Below are 26,219 nucleotides of genomic sequence, written 5' to 3' on the forward strand. Positions count from 1 at the left end.
CCAGGTTCTAGCTATTTTTTCCCTATTCATTTGTTATCCGCCTTATTATAATAATTATATATGTAACCTTATCTTTTAAATACTGAACAAAAATCAGATGTTTATATTTTCAGTCGGCTGCCAGTTGTTGATAAGAAAATATAAATCCCCGATTTGAAATGGCATTTTAATTTTTTTATTGTTATCGTTTAAGCGTACATTGTATTGGGTGGTTGCCTCCTAACCGGTGAGTCGTAGATAAATGGACGTTGTTGTGGGGGTGGAGGATGGAAGGGACTACCACCCCTTGATCCTGATCCCGGTCGCGATCCACTGTCACGTGATGGAGAGGCATCACCGGGAGTGGGCAGGCATGCCAGAAGGCCCAGAATTAGCAGGCAGCACAGTGCAAACAGCTTCATGGTTGGCAATCTCAAATGTTTCTGAATGCCAATCTCCGGCGCAATGAGTGCTTTTATACCCGTAGTACGGCCCCAGGGATTGGGAAGCACCCGAGGGGATTTTGCTATTCGCTGAAATCACCGACTTTCGGTGATTTCTTATCGCTTGGCGGGGCAACATGCGACGCAGTGCTTCCACGTGGTTCTTTGTTTTCCTTGTTCTCCAGATGGGAATTCACCTTCAAATCGAACTCCATGCCCCTAATGCAGCGAGTCAGATCGGTTAGATTTGCCTCAACCCGCTTTTGCTGAATCGATAGCTCATGAGATCGCATATCCAAAACTCCACGTTCCTGTGGATGCATTATATACATTTATTCTGATTAATCAAATGTTGCGATCTCTTACCGTTATCAGCTCCTCCAGTTTAAGCTGTTTTTCTATACGACTGCGATCGGGCAAGACAACCAGAAAGCTCCTATTTTTAAATAATATTATGACAATATCAGTATTAGCAGGTAATAATTCTTACCTAATGGTTTGCCCTCGGAGGTGGCTCAATACAGAACGGATTATTGGATTAATATTCATGTTCGGGTGTATGAAAATGAGAACAGGTAATTTTGATTGATTCTCAAAATTTGAAAGTATTTTTAAAGTTCGATTTATTGAATTTTAATCGCATAGCATACTTACCTCGATTTTTCAGCTCAGCCACAAAGTATGCTATGAACTCCAGGTGCGCATTGGTAGAAAATGTTGAGTACCTGTAAATTTACTCTTGCTAACTTTCTAACTTATTAAAGTTAGATAAAGTTACTCTAAATTATTAGTAAAGAACTAGACATTTAACTGGAATATTATTTATTCATTCTTAGTTTCCGGAGGGCACCTTTAAGCTCTTTAAGGACCAGCATAAGTTCTCCCTTGGCAGCCTGAGCCTCCGCTGACTCTGTTTTTTCAAGCGCCTTTATTTGCATTTCAAGGGACTCGATTTGTGCGGTTAATTGCAGGATCTGAGCCTCTTTGCCCTTATTCACTTGTAACAATTTCTAGGGGAATATAATTGTTATTAATTTCTAGAATAGAAGATAACTTCAAAATACATACAACATGGTAAGGTTCGATACCGCCACTTCCTCTGCCACCTTTATCGAACAGATCACTGAATAGCCGACCTTTACTATAATGAAATGGTAATATAAGGGAAGTATACAAAGGTGAAATACCTACATTGAGCGGCTTATAGGGAAGACATTTCTTGCCTTAAAAAAAGGTAAAATCTTATAGGCCCTCCGGAACATATTTTGAAGTAAACAAAAAATTTAAAAATACATTCGCATTTATTAAACAAAGCTCCCCCAGGTAACTAGATTTTTTGTATATTTAAAGAGAAGCGGTTTGATCAGAAATTAAGTAAAAGAAACGAATGCAAGGTCAATTCAGAAGATTTGCATTCTAAATCTCTTCAGGGTTTATTAAAAATATTTAATTTAAAAATTAGCGTTAAATATTAAACAAATCTTCAAAAATGGATTCGATCAAAGTACACCATACCTCTTTAGTTACAGATTTTTGGTAAAAGTTAAAATTCAGTAAGAGGATCGAAGCTCATAGTTAAATAGGACTTTCTTGTTAGTTTATTGTTTTCAAATCGTCTGTAATACACAACAATTACGGATTGTTCACGATGTTTTGGGACTTCTATACCTTTATACGCGGTTTTAGTGAGTTTTGTGCCACCGCTCTACTGATGGTTTTTGGTTGCATGGGAGATTCGATGAACCAAGGCGGCGAGATAAAAGCATTGGTGGCCAGGTAATAAATATATCCTATTTAAGTTTTTTAAAAAAAATTATAATTCCTTCTCGAAGCATTCACTATGGCCTGGCTGTGATGATGGTGATGCACGTGTTTGGTTTCGTATCCATGCAAATCCCTGCATTTCGATCTCGTGCTATTTAATGGGCCACATAGCCTCTGAAATGATGATGATGTATGTGGTCTGTCAGTTGGCCGGTGGATTTGCTGGATACTTCCTTCTCGTGCAATTGCTGCCCAAGAATGTGGTGGATAATAGCAAGCCAGCCGTTTGTCTGGTGGAACCTATGGCCAGTCTGTCCAACGCTCAGATTGTTACCATCGAATGTCTTTTGACCGCAATCTTTGTGCTCGGCTGGTGCGCCTTGTGGGATGTGCGAAACGGACGATTCCTGGACTCGGTCACCATTCGAATGGGTCTGCTGGTGATCGGCTGCAGTTTTGCTGGGGTGAGTTTGAACTCCGGTACTGATTGAAAATAGTTTTGGTCTCCTAATCTTATAAAATCCCGCTATGACGTGTGTCGAACTCAATTATCGGGTTAAAGATTAGCAATCTTTATCAGCTCCATTTAAGAATTTCTAATAATTCAAAGTATTCTCTAATCGCATTCCATAATCTCATGACCATATCTTATAATGGTAAAATAATCAGCATAAGTGGTTAATATATATTAAAGACATGGAATTTTTTCTTTTCAAGATAATCTAATTTATATAGATTAAACATTTAAAATTTTTAAAATGCCGGAAGTGATTTTTATAAGTTGAACTAATTTTTAAAATAACTTTATTGTGTGGTATTAATTAACTGCAGTCTTTTTGGCCTCCGTTCCGAAATATATATTATGTACAATATTGAAAACAATACCACCCTTTTTCTTTCTCAGCGCCAATTAACTGGAGCTTCTATGAACCCGGCTAGGACCCTTGTACCGGCCATATTCCAAGGCAACCCGGACTCGGTTCTAATGCAGCTGACTGGCCAGATCTTGGCCGCCATCATGGTTCCGTTTATCTGGAAGAACGCGTATACGCCACGTTATAGACCCTTGGAAATACCCATTTGCACCCGGTATCCAAGCTAGGGCTCTAAAACCCGAGTGCGAGTGACAATAAACGTAAGCTCGGCATTTGTGGCTACTGTGTGGTTTATTTGATCAAGTGTATGAGCAATTAAATATTAACGATAAGCATTTCGCGGTGGCGTAAAAGTAATCTCGTTCAGATAAGCATAGCATTTACATTAGATTATTTATATAGTCGGCAGCCGTAAGATTTCATTTAAGGTATTTATTTGTACGCTTTGCAACTTAAAACTAAACCGCATTCAACTCACACACAAACTTAAACGATAACTTGTCTTATGGGGTATTAAATCATTTCTAGGCGAGTTCCGCCTCCGAGGTTCGTTTCGTTGACATTGTGGTCTCGTCGACCTCCTCCAAATCCTCTACCTCCCGCCGGAAGGCGTACTTGTAGATCACCGAGGTGACTAGGGCCCCGGCCATGGGACCCACCCAGTAGATCCAGTGGTGTTCCCAAGCTCCATTCCAAATGGCAGGAGCAAAAGATCGGGCTGGGTTCATGCTGGCGCCTGTCAGTTGGCCCTGTAGGTGGATGAAAGTATGTTTAGAAATAAAAGAATAGAATCTTAAGTTAAAAAAAGACCAGAAGAAATTTATTGGAAATTCCGTCTACAAGCACTTAAATTAATCGTTCGTTTTTGTCAGCTAAAAGATATATGTACTTATTGCTTTGATTTTAACTAATCTTGAAAATATATTAAAACTGATTATGTGCCAAGTTTAAATAAGGTTATCATCAATAGAAAGTCATTCAAGTGCTGATAAATTAAAAATATAAAATAATCGATTCTTTGATGCAAACTAATTTGACATATTTTATGAGCAAAAAAATGTTCTTTTATTTTGATTTAATATATAATAATTTTTAGGCAAAATAAATATTTCAAAGAAAAATAAACATTTGTTGTAACTATTAACTAAAAAATTTATATAAAATCTTCAAGTTTTTAAGGTAAGGTATTTTTTTTTTTGATCTTTAAATATAGTTTAGAGTTTTTTTTTTTTTTAATTTTAACTTACCGCTGTGAGTGAAAGGCAGGCGATGGCCAGGCCGAAACGCACGGGAACCGAGTCCTGTTTCGTGGCATTTCGTGGATCCCAAACGCCGCAGCAAATGGAGATGAGGACGCAGGTGATGAGGAACTCGATGGCCACACCCTGCCAACTCGTCAAGGTGCTATTCAGAGAAGTGAGGCAAACTCCATTGGGCGTGTCCGAGCTGTAGATGGCATTCTCCGGGAGCACAGCCTTCAGCAGTCCGTAGCCTATGAAGGCACCCACCATCTGGGCCACAAAGTAGGCTAGCGCCATGGGCAGCGAGATCATGTTGTAAACGTAGGTGGCCAGGGTGACGGCGGGATTCAAGTGGGCTCCACACACACAGCCGAAGCACTGGATGCAGATCAGCACCACGAATCCAAAGTTTACGGCGCTCTGGAAGTTCGAGTTGGTGAAAACGGAGTTCTGGACGCAGCCCATGCAACCGAGGAACATCAACATGGCGGTGGCTATCATTTCGGCAAGAACTATGGAGATATTGTCCAGCTGACGGCGCTGCAGCAGCCAGCATGTTGATCGGCTGTAAGATAGATAAAATTATCCAGTTAAGAAAAATTGCAATTTTTGTTATCATTTTTTAACAGGAAAATAAGCTAACTTTTATATAAGTAATGATCTTAGGTCTTAGGTAAAAGTTTGATTTAAAATAATTAAAATATATTAACGCCCTGAACTTTTGCGACAATTTTAAAACTTTAGTTGTATTAAAATATAATTTTAAATAAGTTTATCTACATTTGATAGACAAAATAAAGGAGATCACTTGAAAACCCTATAAATTTCTAGTTTCACAAAGATTTTCCATAATTATTTATTATTATTTATTTATTTATTCCATTTCTTGGTATTGAAATGAAAACTTTTATATCTTTATCACAACATATATAAACTCCTTTCTTTAACAACGTAGTTTCCGGATTAAAAAACCTTTAGACTTCGGGAATCACCTTGTGGTTTTAGCCATATTTTCTTTTTCGTGGACTCGAGCGATTAACCCAAACGGGGACGTGGTTCACCGTAAACTGGAGTGCAGTCCAAGTACTCAATGGCTGCGAATCGCATACTATATCGCCGGCTCTTAATCGCTGGCAATCTCGTGCCGCAATCATCAGGGCGTCTAATCGCCTCGGGTGGTTATCAGCCAGCAGTCCTATATACTTGTATTTACTTAAGTATTGCCGAACATTTTAGTTTGTGTGCTCTATTAACTCGAGTGCGTATGTCCACTTTTATGACGTTGACGTTGTCTAGTCCGAGTTGGAGACAATTCACAATTGTGACTAGACGTTTAATAGGAATATTTGGTGGTCTGATAAGAAAGCTGCCATAAACAATTCCATCGATATGCTTAAAGCCCGATGTCGTTGTAATGGTTTAAAAGTAAGTGGTTTACTTTTAAATCAATTTGTTGTGTCATGGGAGTATTATCTGCGGAACTAAACCCTTGGAAAATCATTCATGCGCAATATGTTATCAAGCTTTGAGGCATTTATAAGGGTTACTTATCAGCAACGTTCAATAAATATTTTGGCGAGCTTAGGGATTTTTATTTTGATAGATTTGCTTGTGTTTGTTGGATTAACAAACAAATACGAGCCCCCAAAAAAACCAAATATTCGTGTACCCCAAATGTATGCAATGAAAAACATAAGTATTTATAAATTTATGAAAGTAATTGGCTGAAATATTCCTTAAATGCATTTAATAAAAATTGAATAGAATTCTTAAAATATATTATTAGAAAGTTTCTTCAAAAAAATAAATAAAATTCATGTATGTATGCTAGGCAAAATAACAGCATTGAAGAAATTTTTTAAAGAGAACAAAACATTTTTAACAAGTGCACAGTGGTCGGGCTTGTATGGAGCCGCGGCCATAAATACTTCTAGATGTGCTATCGCCATGAAATTTTTACCAAAAATCAAGATAAATATTATAAATTTATGTTACAAAAATTGGGCAGATCGTACCACTATATCCTATATCTTCCATAGGAACGATTTTCTCATTTATATGAGAGGGAAATCAAAAATTAAATTTTTGTAATAATAACAAGTTGGTTTGTTTACCGTACGATATTTACAAACTTAGAACTGCAATATAAAAATGTGGGAGTGACTACTGAACTCCACCAGCACCAAAAAAAATTATAAAAAAACAAAATAAACAATAATAAGATTTAATATAATTTTAAAATTTTTTGATCGAGTAGCGAAATAGTTGACTCTAAAAGAGTTGACTTTTGGTTATAACTAAGTTTTTTTGTCCATTAATAAAAGGATCAGAACTTAAAAGCAATATGTTAAATAAATCTATATTTGCAGTCGAATTATTAAATATCCTTAATTTTTGATTCAGCGGCTCCTTTAAAAAGCTTTCCAATCAAAAACCAACCAAAAAGCTACAAAAGAAACAGGAAAAACAAGCTACAACAACAGAACACACATAACAAAAAAGATCTTCCTCCTAGAAAAAGGTTCTAAAATAAATGAGGTTAGGTTGCATTTTTTAATGCCACAAGTGCAGCGGCACCTTTCTGCAGCTGGACAAAACATTTTTATAATCTTTAAATATTAATAAAAAACAGGATATAAACATCATTGTAGGAAAACTAGGGAAAAGCACTTAAAACTTTACCTAAAACATTGGAACGCACAACATTTACGAACTAAATAGGACGCACACTTTACCACGTATTTACGCAAAACACAGCACAAGTTATTAATTCATGTATCTGTATAAACAAAGTATATACTGTTATGAACAATGTCCATTATATTTGAATGGGGTTAAACCGTGCTTTATAATTTATTAGAATTTTTTAAAATCACTTCGTGGCACTGCACTGTTGACAAATTGAAAATAAGTAAGCACGTTCTCGCACTTTGCATCCCAGTGTTGGAAAGTCCCGTTAGAAATTCCAAAAAAAAAGTTTTGTATTATAAAGCTTGTACAATTAGCTGATCGTAGAACCGGTTTTCGCTGGAATATCTCAAAATCAATTTTTTGATTTTTGGCCTATGGCAGCGACCACTGTGAAGTGGGGAGAATTTAAAAATAGAATATATTCATATTTTTCGTAAAAGTAAAACGAAATACCACCATTTTTCTCTTGCAAATGCGGATAGTCAAACGTGGTTTTTAAGATATAGTTTCTTTCGCAATATTGCTTAGAATTTTTCCTACTTTGCGTTCCCCCCTACGATCTATCACTTTTTTCGCCCATACAAATCGACCCAGTCTAGTATGCATACATAAATTTTAGTAAAAGGTTAATGATTGTACTAATATTTAATTAAGATATTTAAGTATATTTAGTTCGTTAAGATTCGATAAGTACAGCTAGACAAGGTACAATAATTTATTGCACTATAACCTCCCCGATCATGCGTATCTTGGCATCGGAGTTTCTCAGATCGATCACTTCATCGCCCTTGAATGCCATTTTGTAGATCAGTGAGGTGACAGCTCCTGCCACTAAAGGACCCACCCAGTAGATCCAATGGTGGGCCCAGGAGTTGTTCCAAACGGCGGGACCCAAGGATCTCGTAGGATTCATGCTGGCACCCGTAAAAAGACCCTAAAAGGTTAAATCTCAAATCAATTTCAGTTTCAAGATATACTCGAAGAGATACCAACCGCTGTGAGGATCAGACAGGAAACGGTGAGACCAAATCTCACGGGCACAGAGTCCTGGAACTTGACGTTTCGGGGATCCCAGACGGAACAGGCCACCATAACCAGGCAGCAGGTGATGAGGAACTCGATGAAGACTCCCTGAAGCACACTGATTTCCGGGGCCAGAACTGTTACGCAAACACCCGCCGGGTTGTCCACTCCCTTGATCGAACTCTCTGGCAAAACAGCCACCAGGATTCCATAACCGATCAAGGCTCCGGCAACCTGGGCCACAAAATAGGCAATAGCTTTCATCCAACCGATCGCGCCGTAAAGCCAGGCAGCCAGGGTGATGGCAGGATTCAAATGGGCACCGGAAACTGAGCCAAAACATTGGATGGCTATCAGAATGGCCAGGCCAAAGGTCAGGCCACTTCGAAAGTGAGAGTTCTGGAAGACAGGCGTCTCCACACAGCCCATGCAGGCCACGAAAACAAACACCGCAGTGGCCACAAACTCCCCGAAAAAGGAGGCTATGGCCGATCGGTGAGGTCCTTCCAAGCGCCACCTGGCGGTCGGATTGGACTCCTGTGATTTTTGCTTCTGTTGCGACATGCTGACTGAACACTACTGCCAAAATAATTGGGCGGCTGCCCAAGTGACCCAACCCAAACGCAAAAACGCAAGCCCAAATTTACGGCAATCAATCAATATCAATTATAAAACCATAATGCTAATTATCGAGCGCAGATTTCGGAGCAGCCCCCGTCCACCCATTTAGGATAGATCAATTCATCAAGGGGCATTTCTGGGGGCTTTGCTCAGCCGTAATTATCGGCCTGATAAGCGCCACTGCCATTTCGCCCGATTTGTGCTCAATCTTATCTCATTAAGATCTTTATCGGACGGCGAACGGGGCGCCAAGCCTTGGACAACACTTCTTGTGCCAGCCCATAGTCGTCTGAATCGTTATAACAAGGCCTATAAACCGGGTCTATGGTAGTATTCAAATGCGAATCACGGGTAAACCATAATGACTCTAAGGAATTTCGAAGGGAAAGTAAGCATTAGCATATCGCACATAGGCCAAAGTTCAATTTAAACCTCCAAACATATGATACATCCCACATAGTCCATAGTCCAATACAAACTTCATTACGTGCAATAGCTGAATTAAATTAGCATTTTTTCTATAGTCTCTCGTGTCAGGGAATTATGGGTGGGTGGCCCTAATTCTTTGTCTGCTGATAAGCTTACGTTAAGTGTAGTTTGATTGGTCGATTTGTGGCAACTTAAAATATTTAAAAATCGTATGACCAAATTTCCCAATGACTCGTTACTTTCGCAGACACTCTTTTTTTATTTTATTTCCACGAAAAAGATTAATTAAGATCCTAGGTGTCTTAGGGTCAATCAACGTAGATCCCTAAGCATTCCAGGCAGGGATTAAAAGTGATTAAATATTTACATAGGAACCTCTTCTTCAGGTGAGCACACTTCCAATGGATTTTCCCGAAGGTACTGCAACGTATCATTGCAAATGCGAATCAAATATACTTTTCGAAATATAACTAACTAAAGTAGGCATATCCCCAATAAATGTATCGTGTTTCAGGTTATTTTTAATATATAAAAAATAAGTAATAACATAAGATTGTTATTTTTAACAAGTCATCGACATCTTTTCAGAATAAGTTTCAAGGTCGAGATATTATAATCTTTTTATCTCGGCACAGCCATAAGACAGATTATCACATACATACAACCAACATTCTTCAGTAAATCATGGTACATCCCAAGGGAACTGTGGCTATCCCTAACAAATAATCTATTTAACTAATTAAGGAGTTTTAGTAACAGAAGATGAAGTTACAAACTTGAATACCATAGTTGCAATCTATTTTAATATTTCATGCTCTCAAAATGTTGAAGAACAAAAATAGTACTTTTAAATAATTTTTAGAAAACAGTTGTACAACGTTGTATAGTAACTCCTTTGTTGTGTTAATGGATTTATGCAAAAAGTAGAAACTAGCCTTTTGTAGTTATCTAACCTCGTAAAAATCAATAAAAAGGTCAAGTGTTTGTTTAGAATAGATTAAAAATCTCGATGTTCTTTATTACTGAAGGCAACTAGTGTGTTCACCAAGTGAGTAATTATTTCAAAAGCGAAACTTTCGAGCACTTTGTGAAAACACTATTTATATTAGCGTACAATGAATGCATTATTATAAAATTCGGCGTCTTAGAATAGAAGTAAATTAGTTAAGGCTTTCACTACAGCAATGTCTTTGGCACTCTGGCTCCTACGACAGCTGGACGTCCTCCAGGTGGCGCAGCTTCTCGTTGGAAGTGATCTCCGCCTCCACAACCTCCCTGCGGAAGACGACCTTGTAGGCGTAGGCGGTGATGGCGGAGGAGCTGAGCGGAGCCAGCCAGTAGATCCAGTTGGACTCGAAGTGGCCGTTCCACAGGGCGGGGGCGAAGGACCTGGCCGGGTTCATGCTGGCACCGGTGAAGGGTCCCTAAAATAAATAGGGGAGGTTATTCATCGTACTCAGATAATGAAAGTATTTTAAAATGGGTTAAATATTAAATTATTAAATTTAAAAATAAATTGTTTCGGTCTTTAAATAAGACAATAAAATAATTTTCATACTTTATACTACATAAAAAGTTAAAGATAAAAAATATATTTTGTGTAGTACTCTAAAATAGTTTAAGTACAAAATTATTATGTCATCATATTTTAAAGCAATAATAGATATTGTTAATTAAAAATTCTACACAGAGAAAATTATCAAAAGTTTTAGGTTCAAAATCAGGGGTGAAACATTTTAAAAAGTAAAACGCTTAATACAAATTTTATTTTACTTTGGAATTTTAAAACGTTTTTAAAAGAAAACGGCACTAAAAATCTTGTATAATTTTCTGTGTGTAAAATATTTTAAAATTTACTTTGATTTGAAGAAAAATCCCTGTATTACTGGCAAACATATGGTTCAACTTACGGCAGCACAGGCAAGACAGGCGATGGCCAGGCCGAAGCGGATGCCCACGGAGTCGTGGAACTTGGCGTTGCGCGGATCCCAGACGCCGCAGCAGACGATGATGAGGATGGAGGTGATGACGAACTCAATGCCGAAGGCCTGGCCCGCCTGCACGGAGGCGTGGGGCACAGTCACGCAGAGTCCGTTGCCGACAGTGAGGGTCTCCTTCGGGAGCAGGACCATCAGCAGGCCATATCCTATGAAGGCACCCAGCATCTGGGCAGCAAAGTAGGCAAAGGCCATTGTCAATGAAACCATGTCGTAGATGTAGGCGGCCACCGTTACGGCCGGGTTCAAATGGGCACCGGAGACACAGCCAAAGCACTGGATGGCAATCAAAACGGCGAAGCCAAAGTTCAGGACAATCTGCAGATGGGTGTTTTTGAACGTGTCCGTGCTGACACAGCCCATGCAGCCCAGGAAGACCAGGATTCCGGTGCCGATGAGCTCGCCCAGGAAGGCGGAGATTTTGTCCAGCGTCGATCCCTTCATTTTGAATACCTTACAGCAACTGAAAAGGTCGAAGAAGCGGTTGAGAAATGCCTCACTAAAAAAGCTAACAACCCTCTCTCTCTTTGTATATTTTGGCCTATCTCTCTGTCTCTTTTTCTTTTTTTTTTTGGCAAACCAGCCTAATAACTTCATCAATCATATCCTATCTTATACCATCCTATCGATTCCCTAAGCTTTTCCATTCGAATTTAATCTTTCCCACCCACGCTTACAAATTAACTATTGTTGAACTTTATATTTCCTGTTCAAGACCTTTGCAATTGTTCTCCTTCGGGGGGGATTTCCAAGGGATTTTCCACCCCTTGCTGATCCACCCCCTGCTGTTCGCGGTTCGTTGACATGGCATCGATTTTTCAAACTATTTCTGATCCGAAACACGAAGCGTACGGTGGGAAAGTCACAATAAGACTAAAACAATCGACGGTTAGATTAACATTGGAGTATGTCGTTTTATTAATAGTACAACGGTAGCTCTTGCGATTGCCTGTTCAGCTGTCAATTGGGTTCATAGATAAATGGCCCCAAAAAAGACAAAAAGAAATCAAAATCAGAGCATGGCCAATAACACCTATAACCAATCTTTGTCACTGTTATCAGTCGAGGGCCACTCGAGCAATTGGTTTCCAAAACTGTACGTTTTAATCCGTTTATTGTGATTATAAAATCCATGTTACTTGTAATCGATTCACATACTTTTGGGAGTATTTCTTTAGGCGTTTTCTAAATGTTTTTGATTTATTCCTTTGCCCAAATATTTACCGAATCTCGTGGCTCATTTTGACACTTGTCTGCCTTTTGTCTTAAATCTCGAACAACAGATCTCACTATATAATTTATCTTTATGCAGACTTTTCGCACTTGCCGACCGCCGGGGAGCGAGTGAAAATTTACTAAGCGACAGCGGGACTGTCAATGTCAATCTGAGGCGTTGGAGTAGCCATAGGCAAATATTTATATCTATGTCTATATAATATTGCGTAAATCAAAAGCCCATTTTTAGCTCCCGTGAGAGAGCATATATTCACTCCGAGAAGCAGACCACAAACACACACAAAGTCGTGGAAATTAGCAAATCCTACTGGCGGAGCATAAAAAAGTCAAGTGTCCAGAATTTATGAGCATCTTAAACGCTCATTCGTCGCTCTTTTCTCCTCTCGCTCGCTCTCATCTTTTATCACTATGTGCGATAATCTCTGGAGCGATGCTCCCTCTCACTTGCACTGGTTTCATCTCCGGGTTTCGAAAATATTATAAAATGTGAGAAATAATATAGACAATATTCCATGAAAAAAAACCAGATATTAACACTTTGGTTGGAAGTTAACAAAGTGTCATTTAAAAGAGATTAATTTAACCGGTTTTGGTGCAAAGAAATTTGTAAGTAAATAACAAATATTATTCACAAAAATATAGCAGATATGTTATTTCCTTGAGTCTTTCATTAATATATTATTTATTGGACACATTTTAGAATTTTATTTATTCCCAGAAAACTGAATAAAAATAATCTTCCTAATACTCAAAAGTGTTAGTAAAAAATATATCTTAAGGATGAATGATTTTAAACAAATATCTTAAGATGTTTGAAAATGTTCTTTATTATATACAAAATCTCTGTAGAATCACCTATTTCTTTTAACTAGCTTTTAAAATATAAATCATTTTATTCTGATCATATACGGTTGCAACTGATGAGCAGTAATTGCATGACGTTGCTAAACTATTGGCTTTAAACTTGAAATTAAACTCGAGATGATCTTGAAAAAGCCCATAATTATTTACAGTGTAGGAGGGGGACGGCCGGTGGGCGGCTAACTGTTGTGCTGTGCAAATGCGTGACGCTCTGGGGCAATTGAAACTGGCCACTGCGGATTGATAACAGAGTGGCCGACTATCAATTACCACGGTCGATCCCGATTCCGATTCCTATCAATATCAATTGCAATTGCTGCAATTGGCGAGGCATTGCGTGAATCGGAGTACGCAATGTGGCAAACAAATCACGGCAAATCTCAGCGCGCCTGTCGATCAAATTGCACGCAATTTGCGTTATTAAATGTCTCAATCACAATTGGAGCGGCAGCTGGCAATAAAAATAGCAAAATAAATATTTTAAAAGCCCCTGGTATTGCATAAGCTTCAGCACGATAACCCAGGTGATCTATAGAACTTTTTTTTAAACATTTGACCCTCACTAACCTCACCCAATACTATCACTTTTAGAACTTTCACCTTTCCTACTTTAATTTATTCCGAATTTAAATGGAAATCGCAAAGAAAATTGGTAAGAAAAAAACATTTTGGCTCGTGGCCAAAAGCAAATGTTTGGCCAACTCATTGACAGTTGGTCAAGAAAGAGCGACACGTTTTGGCAAAATGCGGAGAGACCAAAGTCAACACAATAAACACGCGATGGATCGAAAGGTTAAAAATAAATCACACCGATCTGAGGCACAGCGCATGCTAATAATTTAATTACCACCTGCGCTTTTATGATATTTTCCATGCCCAGAAGGATCACGTATCATTCATGGGATCGCGGCATGGGCCACGATTTCCAAGTGGCCCGAGGGCCCTAATTGATCGGGATGTTGGATCTTTATTATTATAATCCATTTTCATTGTTTGTCTAAGTGACGGAACGTGACTGGGAGGTTCTAGGGGGCCGTAATTCGGGTGATGGGTGTTAATGGCAGCTGTTATATCGGAAGTTCCCCCTGTTAATTAGCAGAGGTGCGCGATAAGAACGGAGGCTCCTCGGAGCTTTGATAAGCTTTGCCGAGAGGATTTTTTTAGCTTCTAAAAAGTAGAGCTTCGATCGCTTAGCTTTTCCATAGAGCTTCTAGAAGAGCTTCCTTATCACAGAACCAGTTATTAAAAGTTAATTATGACTAACTCGTTAGCTATAAACCTTTAGCCAGAAGCTCATCGTAAAAAACTTGTTAAACTGAAGAACCGTTAATCAATCGGTATTGATAAGCCCCGCCCGATATTCGCTGATAGTTGGGGCTGCTTAAGAAGTGATTTTTAGCTTGTGGCCCTAAAACTGTGGGCCATAAACCATAAACCTCGGCCCACTGTGGGCAAAACTGATAACGAACTGAGTGATGGTGTATTGGGATTGGCTCTCTGTCTGTCTGTTTGTCTGCCTGCCGGCGGTAATATCACAGGCTTAATTTGGCCATAATTGGGCCAACTCAAATCGGATTTACTCGTCAGACTTTTGACATCGCCCCGCATTTATGGGTGTTCCGAAGTCCGATAATGATCGGCTGACTTATTGCACGGGGAAACTACAAACATATATGAGTCTATAAGTTTTTTATGGCATTCCAATTGCCAGCTGGATTGTAATTGAAGCTGATTATAGTGGCGGAAGCCTTAGTTTCCATTGATCTTCATTCACAGCAGCCTCTTCCCTGAACATTCTTATCTCTGCGACTTATCAGGGCAATGGAAACTGTTGACGCTTTGGGTTGCGCAACAGGTTGATGGCATCGCTACCTCTGAGTACAATGTGCATAGGCTTCTGGCCAAGTTATTTATGGTTGTAAATACGCGGGGGTAATTAAGACCTGGCCCAAAAGGTAGGGAGATTAACGTTCTTAGCCCGACGCCAGTCAGGTGCTTAGACAGCTGAAGGTTCCTGATTTGAGCGGCTAAAATTAGGGGCTCCGTCTTATCAGTTGGCCACGAGGTTGGGCCACTTGAGACTTGATTGCTCATATTATTTGTGAAAAGCTTTGTAATTATTAGACAAAAGCAGACAATTTGCTAATTAGCAAATCTTATTAGGAGCACTGATAAACATGCGGCATTGACCTAGGCTAGGAACGCCTTCGGAGCTCCAAAGAAGGCTTGTCAGTCGTAAATTTATGGTTCGATGTGGCTTCTAATCAAGAGGTTCGTTTGACTGCTGCCCCTGCTATTTTTATACCTCCCAAGTATATTGTATATCTGCAGTCCATCTGATAATCCAAAGTGTGCAAGGCGATAAGGTGTGAATGACACATATGTAGACACTCGAACTAAGCTACAATTAAGCTAGAGCTTATGCATTATGCAACAGAAACAGCTACATCAAAGTCTTGAATTGAAACCAAAACTTTGCTCAATGACGCCTGAGACCCAATTGATAACCCTACGGCAGAGCACCTTATCAAGTGCTAAAGCAACTAACTTAATCACATTTCCGAGTGGCTACGGTTTGCCAAGCACAAATATGATGTCGTGGGATTGAATGACATCAACGGACTGTGAAAAATCACAGGGTTATAGCATAAAACTGGATTAGTTAAATGCAATTAGCATATATAGGAAAGACCATATTGGACACTTGACTGGCCCAATTTGAGCCTGGGGGACTGTTCCGTGTCTAACCGGTTTCTCGATCATATGATGACAATACAATTAGGCCATATCGAAATCCGTTTAATAGAGCCACTAACTTATCGATGGGGCACGCGATTTGGCACTTGATAGATTTATCAAATTTGATTAGCACAAATTATCGGGGAACTCGTGAGATCCCCCGAAAAGATCGTAATCGAAGGCATGTGTCAACTTATATAAAATCTGGATTTTGGTAGTTTTACGTTATTTGGTACACTAGCGAAGGGGTATTTAAATTTTGGGAAAAAATTAGAAAAACATAAAAAAGGATCCCATCACTTTAGATTTTAAGCTTTCACGTTAATCTTGAAAATTCTTATCTTTAATCCCATTGAAATTATAGAGTTTTCCCAAGCTAATCCATTCTATATTTTATGGCTATTTGCAAATCTGTAAATTTATTTTCAAAGATCAAACTAATATAAAAATTCGAAACCTTTAAGTCAAAAGTGGAGAGTTTCTCAAATATGTAGGCACTTATATGTTTTTTATATCCCAAATTATAAGAGAGTTCTGCTGTTGATATTAAGCTAACAACTTTATCAGACGCTTCGACCTTCAAGGCAGCCAAAAATGTTCATTTCGTTTTTGTTGGTTTCTTTTTACATTTCGGTTTTTTTTCGGTGGTGGGAGGGAGTGTGATTTCCAGTTGTCGAAGTGCGCAGATAAAACTTTAGGCGAGAACTGCTTTGACACACAGACATACACTAGAAGTTTGTATTTAAATGAAATACTCGAAAACTTTCGAGTGCCCACATAACACAGGGCCACTTAAAGTATCAGAAAATGATCAATTTAGCGTGGGCACTATGCAAAAATCGCCTGATCCAAGGCCCAGAAATTCCATTTGTTTACTTATCAGGCCGCTTTTTATTTTATAGAATCGAGTGACCCCGCCAATCGTGTTGCTATACTTATTTTTCAATGATAATTTTGATAAGACCGCCACACCAGCCGACGTCTAATTAGTATACAAAAACAACAATGTCTCGGCGCAAACATATATATATGTGGAATGTACAAATAGCTAAAAGCTAAAGTAGAACATCGGGCCAATGTATGCGCACATAGAGTGGAAACGTTTTCCAAAAAACCGAAAAGCATGGCACAGTTCTTTAAAAATAAACATTCTCCGGTAGAGTCGGTTGTTTAACCCAAGGCAAGTGTTAAATGAATGTCAAATGGGGGAGAAGAAGAATCGGGAGACTGATGTTTGAGCATTCTCGATGAATTACAATTCGGCCTTATCTAATTACCCGGTTGCATAGTTGCGCAATCGTGGGATCACTGGCAATTACCTTTGCAGGCTCGCCCGTCGTCAGGTGCAAATGCTAAATAATGCACATAATTATAAGTCAATAATGCGGTAGTCGATAAACAACAATATTAATAAATGTGCAAGCAAAGTGTCTGGGTGTTTTCGATTGTTCCTCGCTTGTTTGATCAGTGATCACTATTCAAAGCACCCAGTGGCGCTGTGGGAGTGGGAACATTACTTTTTATGGATATATTATAGGGTCGTTCGGGTGCGATAAGCTCCCCCCGAGCCGAAATGGAAAGTTGGCCAAGATAGCCCAGACAGAGTTAAATATTTGAATAGCATTAACATTTATAAGCCATTACACGCGTGCCAAAACAGAACTCGAAGCCAAAAACACGCACTCACACTCCTGAAGATATGGAAAAAATCCGTCAACAGTTCGCGTTAAAACGGTATCACTCTTGATTTTTTTTCGTTTTACCCAGGAAGTCAGAAAGTCCACAGTATTTAAAATAACCAGCCCGCCAATTTCGAAACGCGTTATGCAAAAAGCATTTGCCTCCAGTCAACGCACTGCAAGCCTTTTTATATCAAAATCGCCTCTCTCCTCACTTGTGTTTTAATGAAATTTTAAGACAAGTTTGCTAATTAATTAACGCACACTCAAAGATCACGGAGAGCCAAACTAACCTGCGTTCCGGTCGATCGTTTGTTTGCTATTGAGTGTAGAAAAGGCCTCCAGCTAAATACGCGCGATCGACTGCGAGTGAGCTGCGCAGTCGGCGTCGCGGTTGGACACCATGGCGTATTATTATTGCTGCCATCAAGGCAGCGCAGTCGCTGCCAACAAGAAGCCAAAGCAAGCAGTGCAAAGCAGTAGCCGCGCAGTCGGCTGCGAAAGTTCAGCTCTTATCGCTCCAGCTAAAAAACGCCAGCTGCTCAGTCAACGTTTCGTTCTTACGCCAGTGATGAGAGCTTTTGATAGCGATAGCGAGCAACTTAATTCGAGTAAATATTAGCTTTATATTAAACAGCAGATACCGAGCACAGCAGGCAAGCAGTGCCAAGCAGTGCGGGGTAGAAAGTGGCTTAAGCTGCTTTGAAACTGGGCTTGGAATGTTTAAGGTAAAGAACTTCAGAACTTAAACGCATTTTAGTTTTAGTTTAGAATCTTATTAATTTTATTCTTTATTTTCTGAAGTAAACTTCTCAAGCGGAAATTCTGAATATTTATAATAAAATGTATCATCTACAGAAACTGTCGTTAAAAACAAATAAATCATTGAATTATTATTCGCTAATATTGTATTTTTAATTTATCTATAAATTAAAAAGTGTTAATCATCAAATTCTCCAAGCGTGAAAAGTTAAACGGTTTGCAAACATTATTGTGTTGAAAATCAATTATTAATTTATGCCTAATTTATTGATGTAACAATAAAATAATACAAATGTGACCTCAAAATAGCTAAAACATTAGAACATTGAAAAAAGCTTTTAGGCATGCGGAAACCTAATGACATAAGTATGTAATTAAATAAAATATTTGGCACTTTGTCATTAAGCGAAAGTTTTTAAAAAGATAATATATTCTTAGAAAGATATTAAATCTAATTGACATCTCTTCTGGAACTAGCTAAGTTTTCACATTTTTATATATTTGTTAATCAAATGACACAATAAGTTTAAAAACCATATTTACGAAGACAATAGTCACGCAGGCTCTCATAAGCAATTAGAAACCCCCGTAATTTCCATATTTGAACACATGGAAAACATTAATAGTGTACAATTAAAAATAAGTGTAATCATGACAGTCATACTTATTGGCAAAAAATTTTAAGCAATTATCAGAATGCCTAAGATGATGAGACTAAAGTTTAGCAGTCAACAAATAATGACAGAATTCACACCAAGCTAGTGCTAATCAATTTGACTAAAAGTATGAAAACACTCAAATTGATCTTAAGTGGCGCCCCCTTTTTATGGCTAGATTAATGCGCATAATTAAGAGACCCCCTTGAGTAAATATAGGGCAAAATCCATGTCAATCGAGTGATTATCAGTTTGATTATACGTATAAAACCACTCGAATTGGCTTGAAGTGGCGCGCCCTTTTTGATAAGACAAATCAAGAGAGAACGAGTGTTAGAAAGATAGGGATTAATAGCCCCCTATTTGTTTACAAGTGATTTATATTGTTTACACTTACCTTCAAGGTTGCGGTGATTGGAAAACTTACCCGGCAGATTCCCAGCTGAATTTCATGGAACTCACTCGAGATAGCACTTATCACTCACGGCTAACACGTCACTTATCGACATCGGAAGGCTTTTATAACGACTTGGATTTCCATGACGGATTTCCTTGTGGCCTTGACATTCGTTTTGGATTGCTTAAACCTATGACTCGCACCTTAAGCGACATGCACTCAATGATTTGCATAGACCATTCCACGGCGGAACATTTGAAGTTCGGTAATAAATTATCTAGCACGACTAGATGGTTATGTGTGCCAACGATCGAGGTAGAAGCAATTTAACTCGCTAGATTAATAAATAAATTCAATGAAACCGCGTCGAATCAAAGAAGTGAATAGAAGCGATGGATGGGTAGATGCTTATCGATCTGCCATCGTAAAACTCCCGCGCATGTGACACAGTGTTCGATCCACTTCGAGCTTTGTTATTATTATTTTTTTATGTTTTATACTATGTAAGATAGACGAACGGGGGTTTCTGGTCCAAGCCAGACTCCCTTGATTTATGGACACATCATTTCTGTCTAGCGGAGCTCGTTAGCCAAAACTGGTTGGACGGCCTGCGAAAAATGCAAAATAAATAAACAAAGCGGCGGCATTTGTTTTTTTTTTTTCTTGTATTTGCAGTTCTTGATTCACTCGTTTTTTTGTTCAGCCGGGGCCAAAAATAAATGTTGGTTTTCTGTTTTTTCTGGTTTTTTCGTTTCGGCTAAAAACACTTGTGCGCACGTGACGTATACGCAACGTGGCACCGAAAGTGTGTCAAAAATTTGTATACGAAACAAATGTTGTAATAAATAGCAAATTATTTCGCACCTTTTGGGCTTTTGCTTGGCACTCGGCGACTCCTCGTTGCCCATCTTTATTTGCTGACCGACAGCCGCAGACTGCTGTTGTTGCACTGGCATTTCCTCGCACTTTTACTCCTATTGTTGGGGTGTTATTTTATTCCTTTTATTTACTAGTGTTTTGTAAAGCACTTGACGAAGTCGGCGACTAATTGAATTTCCCGTTTGCAATGGTAATTTTCCTGAATCGGATTCCGTGCACAACTTCACTGCGTGTCGCGAATTCGGACTCTTGACTCGCGGACGTTGTATCTGTATCTGCGGAACGGGTATTTGTATCTGTATCTGCAGGCGGTGCGGCGCATGTGAGTTTCGCTTTCGAGCGCCGATCGTTTGGCTCCGGCTGAAATTGACTGACTGAGAGTAAGCGCTGTCGCTTCGCTTAACAAAAACCGCCAAGCGCCCAGCGCCCATCAAAATCAAAATCAAATATCGCAAAAAGGCAGGCCATAAAAGCGAGGCAGCAAAAACCGTAAGTGCCATTAGACACGATACCCAATCACCAGGTGGGTATACGGCATACTCGTACCTATGCGATGCGCGTCAATCTAGATAGTGCCGAGGGTCTGATCAACAACTCGAACTTCCTTAACCCGAACTACCCGAGTGGAATTTTCCCTAACTCGAGCGAAATTGATAAAGCAATAGCTTTGAGTGATAACACTTTAAATACTTTAGTGAGCTAAGCAAAAATTTAAAACCTGCATTGAAAAACTCTAATTAGTTTTAATGAATATTTCCAAAAAGTTCGTAATATCTAAAATATTCATTGGGAATTTTTTTTACACTGTCATGCAGGCTTAACAAATTGTTAAACAAATCCCAAAAAATCGAAGTTCGACTTTATAGTCTTAGTTATCTTAGGTTTAGTTACGTTGCCAAGGGATCTCTGCAAACAAAAGCCCTTGTCACAATACCTTTACCTATCCATCAAAAAACCATGTCTGCGTGGTATCCGGTTAGTCGAGTACTAAAATTTTCCACTTGCCTTCGCGTTCTTTTCGACTTTTGTTTTGATTCTACATGTTTACGCTGAACTATTGCTACAGAGGGTCACTCTCGGAATGATAAATTGATGTGATCTCTTTCGGTTTTTGGGTAATTTTAGTAATGGGTCACTTAATTGAGCCAAGTAACAGAGAGTAATTATTTGCCATTGTTTTGCGCAGTGCACGCTAGTTTGAATTTTATCTCTATGGATTCCTAAACAAACCCTGTATATCCACAATAGTAATTCCGCATTGACGCAAAGATCGGTTTTGTATTTGATTAGTTTTATTCCCGTGCGATATATTGTGGTTGTTTTAGGGCTCTGTAGTGGGGGTTCTTTTTTATCCACTATATTGGAGGCGCGTTTAGATATCAGTTATCGCCAACCAATTTATTGGGGGAGTATTGCTCGGGTAATAAAAGCAATTGATAAAAGTATGTACTCGGAATAGACTACCAGACCTCAGAAATGAGCTTCCTGAATTTATGAATTCATAAACGACTTTTATGGATGTATTGTAATGTTGGCTACCGTTACAAAAGGGTTGAACGGTTAATTGCGAATAAATAATAAAGAATTAAAAGTAAAATATGTCAAGTGTTTAAGATAATAACCTACTTCCTTTTTAAATTTTGCGCTTATTGTTCTTAGTATTTTTTCCATTTTCAATTTTTTTAACTGCTCTGATCTTTACAACTTAATTCATTTTCTTATTCTTTCTCATTTTCAAATTTGAATTTTTGAAAATTGGGTGGGTTTTTCAAATTTAAAATTGTCTTGCATACTTTTTGGATGTCGGGGTAACTGCATACCTTAAATGGCCGCCTTTTATATTGATTTCATTATGGCGCCACTGCAGCCTCTCTAATAAGTAATTCCTTGTCTTAAAATGTTGTTAATGTAATTAAACAATTAATTTATTTAAATTTGCCATTTTTTGTTTAAATTTATTTTTTTTTTTGTTTGAAATTTTATTTTGTTTTAAATCTTTCTATGTAATTTTTTGATAACTTCTGGCAAAAGTACCAAAAACAAACGCAGCCTAAAATATTTATTTTTGTCGCCACGGAAAGCTTTTAAAGCTTTTACTCGAAGTTTCCAACCACTTTTCTTTGGTAATACGTTTAAGCAGTTAAGTTTATGTAGTGATAAAGAAGTCTGTATATTTTATTTATTGAATAAAAAAAAATTTTTTTTTAAGATAAGGATTAAGGACTTGTGGCAAAATCAGATACTTTTCTTGATGCCTCGTTTTCTTTTTTATAAGGGCTTACATATTTTTTTAAGCAATAAAAAAAGTGGTCTAAATCAAGTTTTCAAGTTTAAGTGCCAATCGATGGGGAATTTTATAGCGAAATTAACGCGATAAAAGTTATTTCTTTGGTAAAAAATTGTTTATCTGAAAAAGTCAAAAGAAGTCAAAAAGGAAGCCAACAAAAATTTGATCTGAAATTCAAGCCGGGATCAATTCAAGCCAATCCTGTCTCCGAAAGTGATCGTAATGTATTGAATAGTCAGCAATTAGATAGTTATGATTTAAAAAATTTATTTTTTCAAAGTCATACGATCTGGCCAAATGGGTATCGACTAATCAATTTTCAGAAAATTAAATATTAGCAGTCCTCACTCCTTTTCTATCAATTCCCAGCCAGCGCCGTGTGGACATTACCTGACGTATATAGTGGCGAGATCAAAAATACCCGACTCTCGACGATTAACAGGAATTAACATGTATCGCTAAAGTCCACCAAATATTGACACTCGTCCGAACCGAGTGACGGAGATCGGATATATCCGGTCCAGCGATACCGATGAGGAGTAGCAGGAGGAGGCGGAGGAGGTGCTGGGGGCCATGGAACTGGTTAATGTACGTATACGTATAATCGATTTCACACTACTTTTTAATCACTACAAAACATTTATTGTTTGCCCGCAGCGAGAAAAGTCAAACAAAAAGCGGCGACGAGTCGGAATGGGTCGAACGTTGAACAAATTGACTCGGCCACATAATTAGGCACTTGGCCATGTCCATAGCTTGTACGATATATACGTACCCCACCATATACCACACATATATCCCATTGGATCCCATGCAGTTGAAAGTATCTCACGCAGTGGGACAAAAGGTTTTTATTGTGCGTACCCGTTGACAGCTTCAATCGACGGGGTTTGGCCCGAGTTTCCTACTCCACCACTCCGGTCGCATCGTTTGTTATATTTGTTATTTATTTTGCGGTTATAATACTTATGCACTGGGGCTGGACGGGAAAAATATTGGCATCCATTCAGCGGGACAAAACATCACGGCGTTTTTACAGTTTTTCGAGCCGCGACGAGATGATAAATTAGCTTTGTACGTAAATTCAAAATGGAAAATCAGTATGTGAAAATATCCCCGTCTCCGAGGCTCGAGTAATTGTGTAAATATCTTGTCGCTGCATGACAATACCAGACATCCCCATTCCCAGCTCATCCCGCCTTTCTTTTGACGGACAATGAATGCCACATTATTATTTTGTAGTTTGTCAACCAAACCGAACAGAACCCAACCCCGAATAAGGCGTTTGCGAGATGGAAGATGGAGATGAGAGCAGTGCGATAATTCAATGTCGTACGGATGCAGATACAATATCTTTTTATACACACGATGACCGCGCAGGCCAAAGGAATTGTAATTACGTGGCTGTCGCCTTGTACAGCATTTGTATCTTCATTTGTATCTGCATTCTATATGTATCTATAACTCTGACAAAGGCATCAGCATAACAATACACCCATTTCTGTAAGCTCCCTCACCTCAACACGGCGCAGCTCAACCATTCTGTTTCGCTTAATAAGCGCCTAAATAGAGTCAATGATTAATTGCTTTTGTGATTAGATGGAAATTTAATAGATTTTTTATTGTTGGCCCGGCGAAATTGAAATTCTATCAAGGTACTGGGGCAATGTGGCCGGAGGCACGTTTGTCTCTCTGCACTGCAGCATCATTATTACCCTCGGCACAACTCGAGTTCAGTTATTTGTCAGCTAGAGGAAAAAAGAGCCGCATCATTGTTACCAATTTCGAATTCAAATTGAAATTCACACGCGTCACGCTGCCAGAAAGTGCCAGAAACGCTTGATCTGCTGGCTACTCCTCTTTCTTTTAACTTGTTAGCTTGTGGGAGTAGCAACCCAAACCGAATTCCTCTTATATTAAATGTAATGCCACCGCAAAAAAATCCCCAAAGCCGACCGAGACCACAGCCAAACGGAAATAGATACGCAGAAGTCCTGCGACTTCGACGACGTCTTCCAATCTGCTCAAATCCCACACAAAGTCGCAAAAGAAAACACACATTGAAAGGGGAAATTCAAGTGGAAATTACTCAATTACAACTACGAGGGGAGTCCGCAGTGGGCTCGCCTAAAGTCCTGAATGATGATAGTCCAAGAACCTTGGGGGAAACCCTACAAATCGCCGGCGATATGTATGCGATGTATGCGATAATTACACTCCATAAAAGCGGGGGAGACAATGCAACGACAATTATGTAACCCGATAAGCGGTGTGGACAGAACTTGTGAAATTAATAACTCACCTTCTCCTTTAGCTTCGTCTCCGCCTCCGTCTCGTCTCCCCCATTCTTTGGCCAAACATATTTATTACAAATAAAGAGACAAACACAAAAGGCAAACAAATAAACGGCAAAGAGACTTGGCCCGAAACATTCGAGGACGGTACAACAAAGCGTTTGGGGCATTTAATAGGCTTAACTAAGGCGGGCTTTTCGGTTTTACGGGAAAGGCGGGGGAAATAGTCGTCTGAAGTGTCGACATGTTGTTGCGGTGCGATTTACACATGAATTTGAGCAGAAAACGCAATTCTGTGTGTTTATCTTGGCCCGAAAGATACAATTATTGCATCTCGTATGATTGCTTTGATCAGTTCCTGGACACGTAATTGATATTTAAGCCGGTTAGGAGAGTGCTCTATAGACATGTGAATTGATTAACACATTGGACTTCGCTTCTCCATCGTTGAGATACAGAAGTACCCTTGTTGATACAATCTATTTAATTGGATTTATTTAATCTGCCAGGGGTCACGTACCTCTTGTGGTAACTTTATAAAATCAGAGTCAATCCGGCTTTTATAGGCACATCTAAAATTGATTCTAAAACTCTAAAAGCGACTTTTACTTTGGAGTGCAAATATGTTTTTTCTCCAATTAAATAAATAAATTGAATGAAATCAGAAAAAATCGTTATTAAGATCTTAAAACGACTAGATAATTTCCTCTATTTATTTTCTATAATATTTGTTTTTTTAAGACTAAGATATTTTATTCAATATGGCTACAATATCTTGATTTAATTTACTATTTAACTTAGTGACTTGTATCTAGTACTTTTATCCATAAAATCTACTTGCTTATCTAACGGATACATGAAATGAAAGCTTCCGATTGGCTCATTTTGATTAGATGCTGGGGAGCTAAATAACAAATGGCTGACTCAGTGCGAGATGCAAATGTATCTCATATATAGTACTCGAACATTAATTTCTCCACCCTCCCACCACCCACAATATTTCAGAAGTTCTCCGACCGTTTCGTTTCGATTCCGACATTTCCATTTCCATTTCGAATTTCAATTCCAATTCCAATCCCAATTCAAATTGTGTGCGCACGCTCTCGACGGTTGTCGGTGTGTGTGTATTTCGTATCTGTGTGTGAGTGGCTCTATGGCCCACTCACTCGCACTCACGGCGAGCAGTGGCATTTGCCGGCCTGCTCGCACTTCGATTATTTTATCTGTCCGCAGGCAGCCAATCGGATGGCAGTTTCATCGCCAGGTGAGCTATCCGAAATAAAAAAGCGCTTATAACCACACCTCAATCGAACAGCGAGGGGCGCTCTAGCAGTAGATAAAATGAGTACCTACTTATGTATGAGCA

The 26,219-nt window shown here is 38.8% G+C and overlaps 7 protein-coding genes and 1 long non-coding RNA gene across 10 annotated transcripts; 2 read left to right on the forward strand and 6 right to left on the reverse strand.

The window, feature by feature from the left end:
• Positions 1–173: 173 nt before the first annotated feature.
• On the reverse strand, positions 174–401 carry IM18 (Immune induced molecule 18). Its single transcript, XM_017143227.3, has one exon. The coding sequence runs from the start codon at positions 399–401 to the stop codon at positions 189–191; it is 213 nt and encodes a 70-aa protein (XP_016998716.2). The 3' UTR covers positions 174–188.
• Positions 402–505: 104 nt separating this feature from the next.
• Positions 506–1,206, reverse strand: LOC108058485 (uncharacterized). The gene is made up of 4 exons (XM_070212964.1): positions 1,077–1,206; positions 913–1,013; positions 789–858; positions 506–733 (listed from the first exon to the last, which is right to left on the reverse strand). The coding sequence occupies exons 2-4, from the start codon at positions 969–971 to the stop codon at positions 506–508; spliced, it is 357 nt and encodes a 118-aa protein (XP_070069065.1). The 5' UTR covers positions 972–1,013; positions 1,077–1,206.
• Positions 1,207–1,227: 21 nt separating this feature from the next.
• On the reverse strand, positions 1,228–1,749 carry LOC108058486 (uncharacterized). The gene is made up of 3 exons (XM_070212965.1): positions 1,614–1,749; positions 1,491–1,563; positions 1,228–1,432 (listed from the first exon to the last, which is right to left on the reverse strand). Exons 1-3 carry the CDS (start codon positions 1,682–1,684, stop codon positions 1,241–1,243), a joined length of 336 nt encoding a protein of 111 aa, XP_070069066.1. The 5' UTR covers positions 1,685–1,749; the 3' UTR covers positions 1,228–1,240.
• Positions 1,750–1,947: 198 nt separating this feature from the next.
• Eglp1 (Entomoglyceroporin 1) lies at positions 1,948–3,464 on the forward strand. Its single transcript, XM_017143289.3, is given in 4 exon segments — positions 1,948–2,198; positions 2,255–2,304; positions 2,307–2,650; positions 3,091–3,464. Coding segments are annotated over 4 exon segments (720 nt in total). The 5' UTR covers positions 1,948–2,070; the 3' UTR covers positions 3,289–3,464.
• A 9-nt stretch (positions 3,465–3,473) lies between these two features.
• Positions 3,474–20,637, reverse strand: Eglp2 (Entomoglyceroporin 2). Of its 2 annotated transcripts, none has more exons than XM_017143284.3 (3): positions 20,258–20,637; positions 4,309–4,867; positions 3,474–3,810 (listed from the first exon to the last, which is right to left on the reverse strand). In XM_017143284.3, the coding sequence occupies exons 1-3, from the start codon at positions 20,347–20,349 to the stop codon at positions 3,586–3,588; spliced, it is 876 nt and encodes a 291-aa protein (XP_016998773.3). In that variant the 5' UTR covers positions 20,350–20,637; the 3' UTR covers positions 3,474–3,585. The 2 variants fall into 2 exon arrangements, with proteins under 2 accessions (XP_016998773.3, XP_070069064.1); XM_070212963.1 differs by lacking the exon at positions 20,258–20,637 and adding an exon at positions 5,295–5,417.
• Eglp3 (Entomoglyceroporin 3) lies at positions 7,685–8,582 on the reverse strand. Its single transcript, XM_017143286.3, has 2 exons — positions 7,987–8,582; positions 7,685–7,927 (listed from the first exon to the last, which is right to left on the reverse strand). Exons 1-2 carry the CDS (start codon positions 8,578–8,580, stop codon positions 7,709–7,711), a joined length of 813 nt encoding a protein of 270 aa, XP_016998775.2. The 5' UTR covers positions 8,581–8,582; the 3' UTR covers positions 7,685–7,708.
• Eglp4 (Entomoglyceroporin 4) lies at positions 10,049–17,976 on the reverse strand. 2 transcript variants are annotated; one of them, XM_017143288.2, is made up of 3 exons: positions 17,872–17,976; positions 10,977–11,526; positions 10,049–10,490 (listed from the first exon to the last, which is right to left on the reverse strand). In XM_017143288.2, the coding sequence occupies exons 2-3, from the start codon at positions 11,505–11,507 to the stop codon at positions 10,272–10,274; spliced, it is 750 nt and encodes a 249-aa protein (XP_016998777.1). In that variant the 5' UTR covers positions 11,508–11,526; positions 17,872–17,976; the 3' UTR covers positions 10,049–10,271. The 2 variants fall into 2 exon arrangements, with proteins under 2 accessions (XP_016998777.1, XP_016998776.1); XM_017143287.3 differs by lacking the exon at positions 17,872–17,976 and adding an exon at positions 12,288–12,426.
• Positions 20,636–25,625, forward strand: LOC138912336 (uncharacterized). The gene is made up of 3 exons (XR_011417864.1): positions 20,636–20,761; positions 22,929–23,147; positions 23,217–25,625. It is a non-coding gene; the product is annotated as an uncharacterized lncRNA (long non-coding RNA).
• Positions 25,626–26,219: the final 594 nt, after the last annotated feature.

Source organism: Drosophila takahashii, chromosome 2R, assembly GCF_030179915.1.
Source record: "Drosophila takahashii strain IR98-3 E-12201 chromosome 2R, DtakHiC1v2, whole genome shotgun sequence".
NCBI lineage: Eukaryota > Metazoa > Arthropoda > Insecta > Diptera > Drosophilidae > Drosophila > Drosophila takahashii.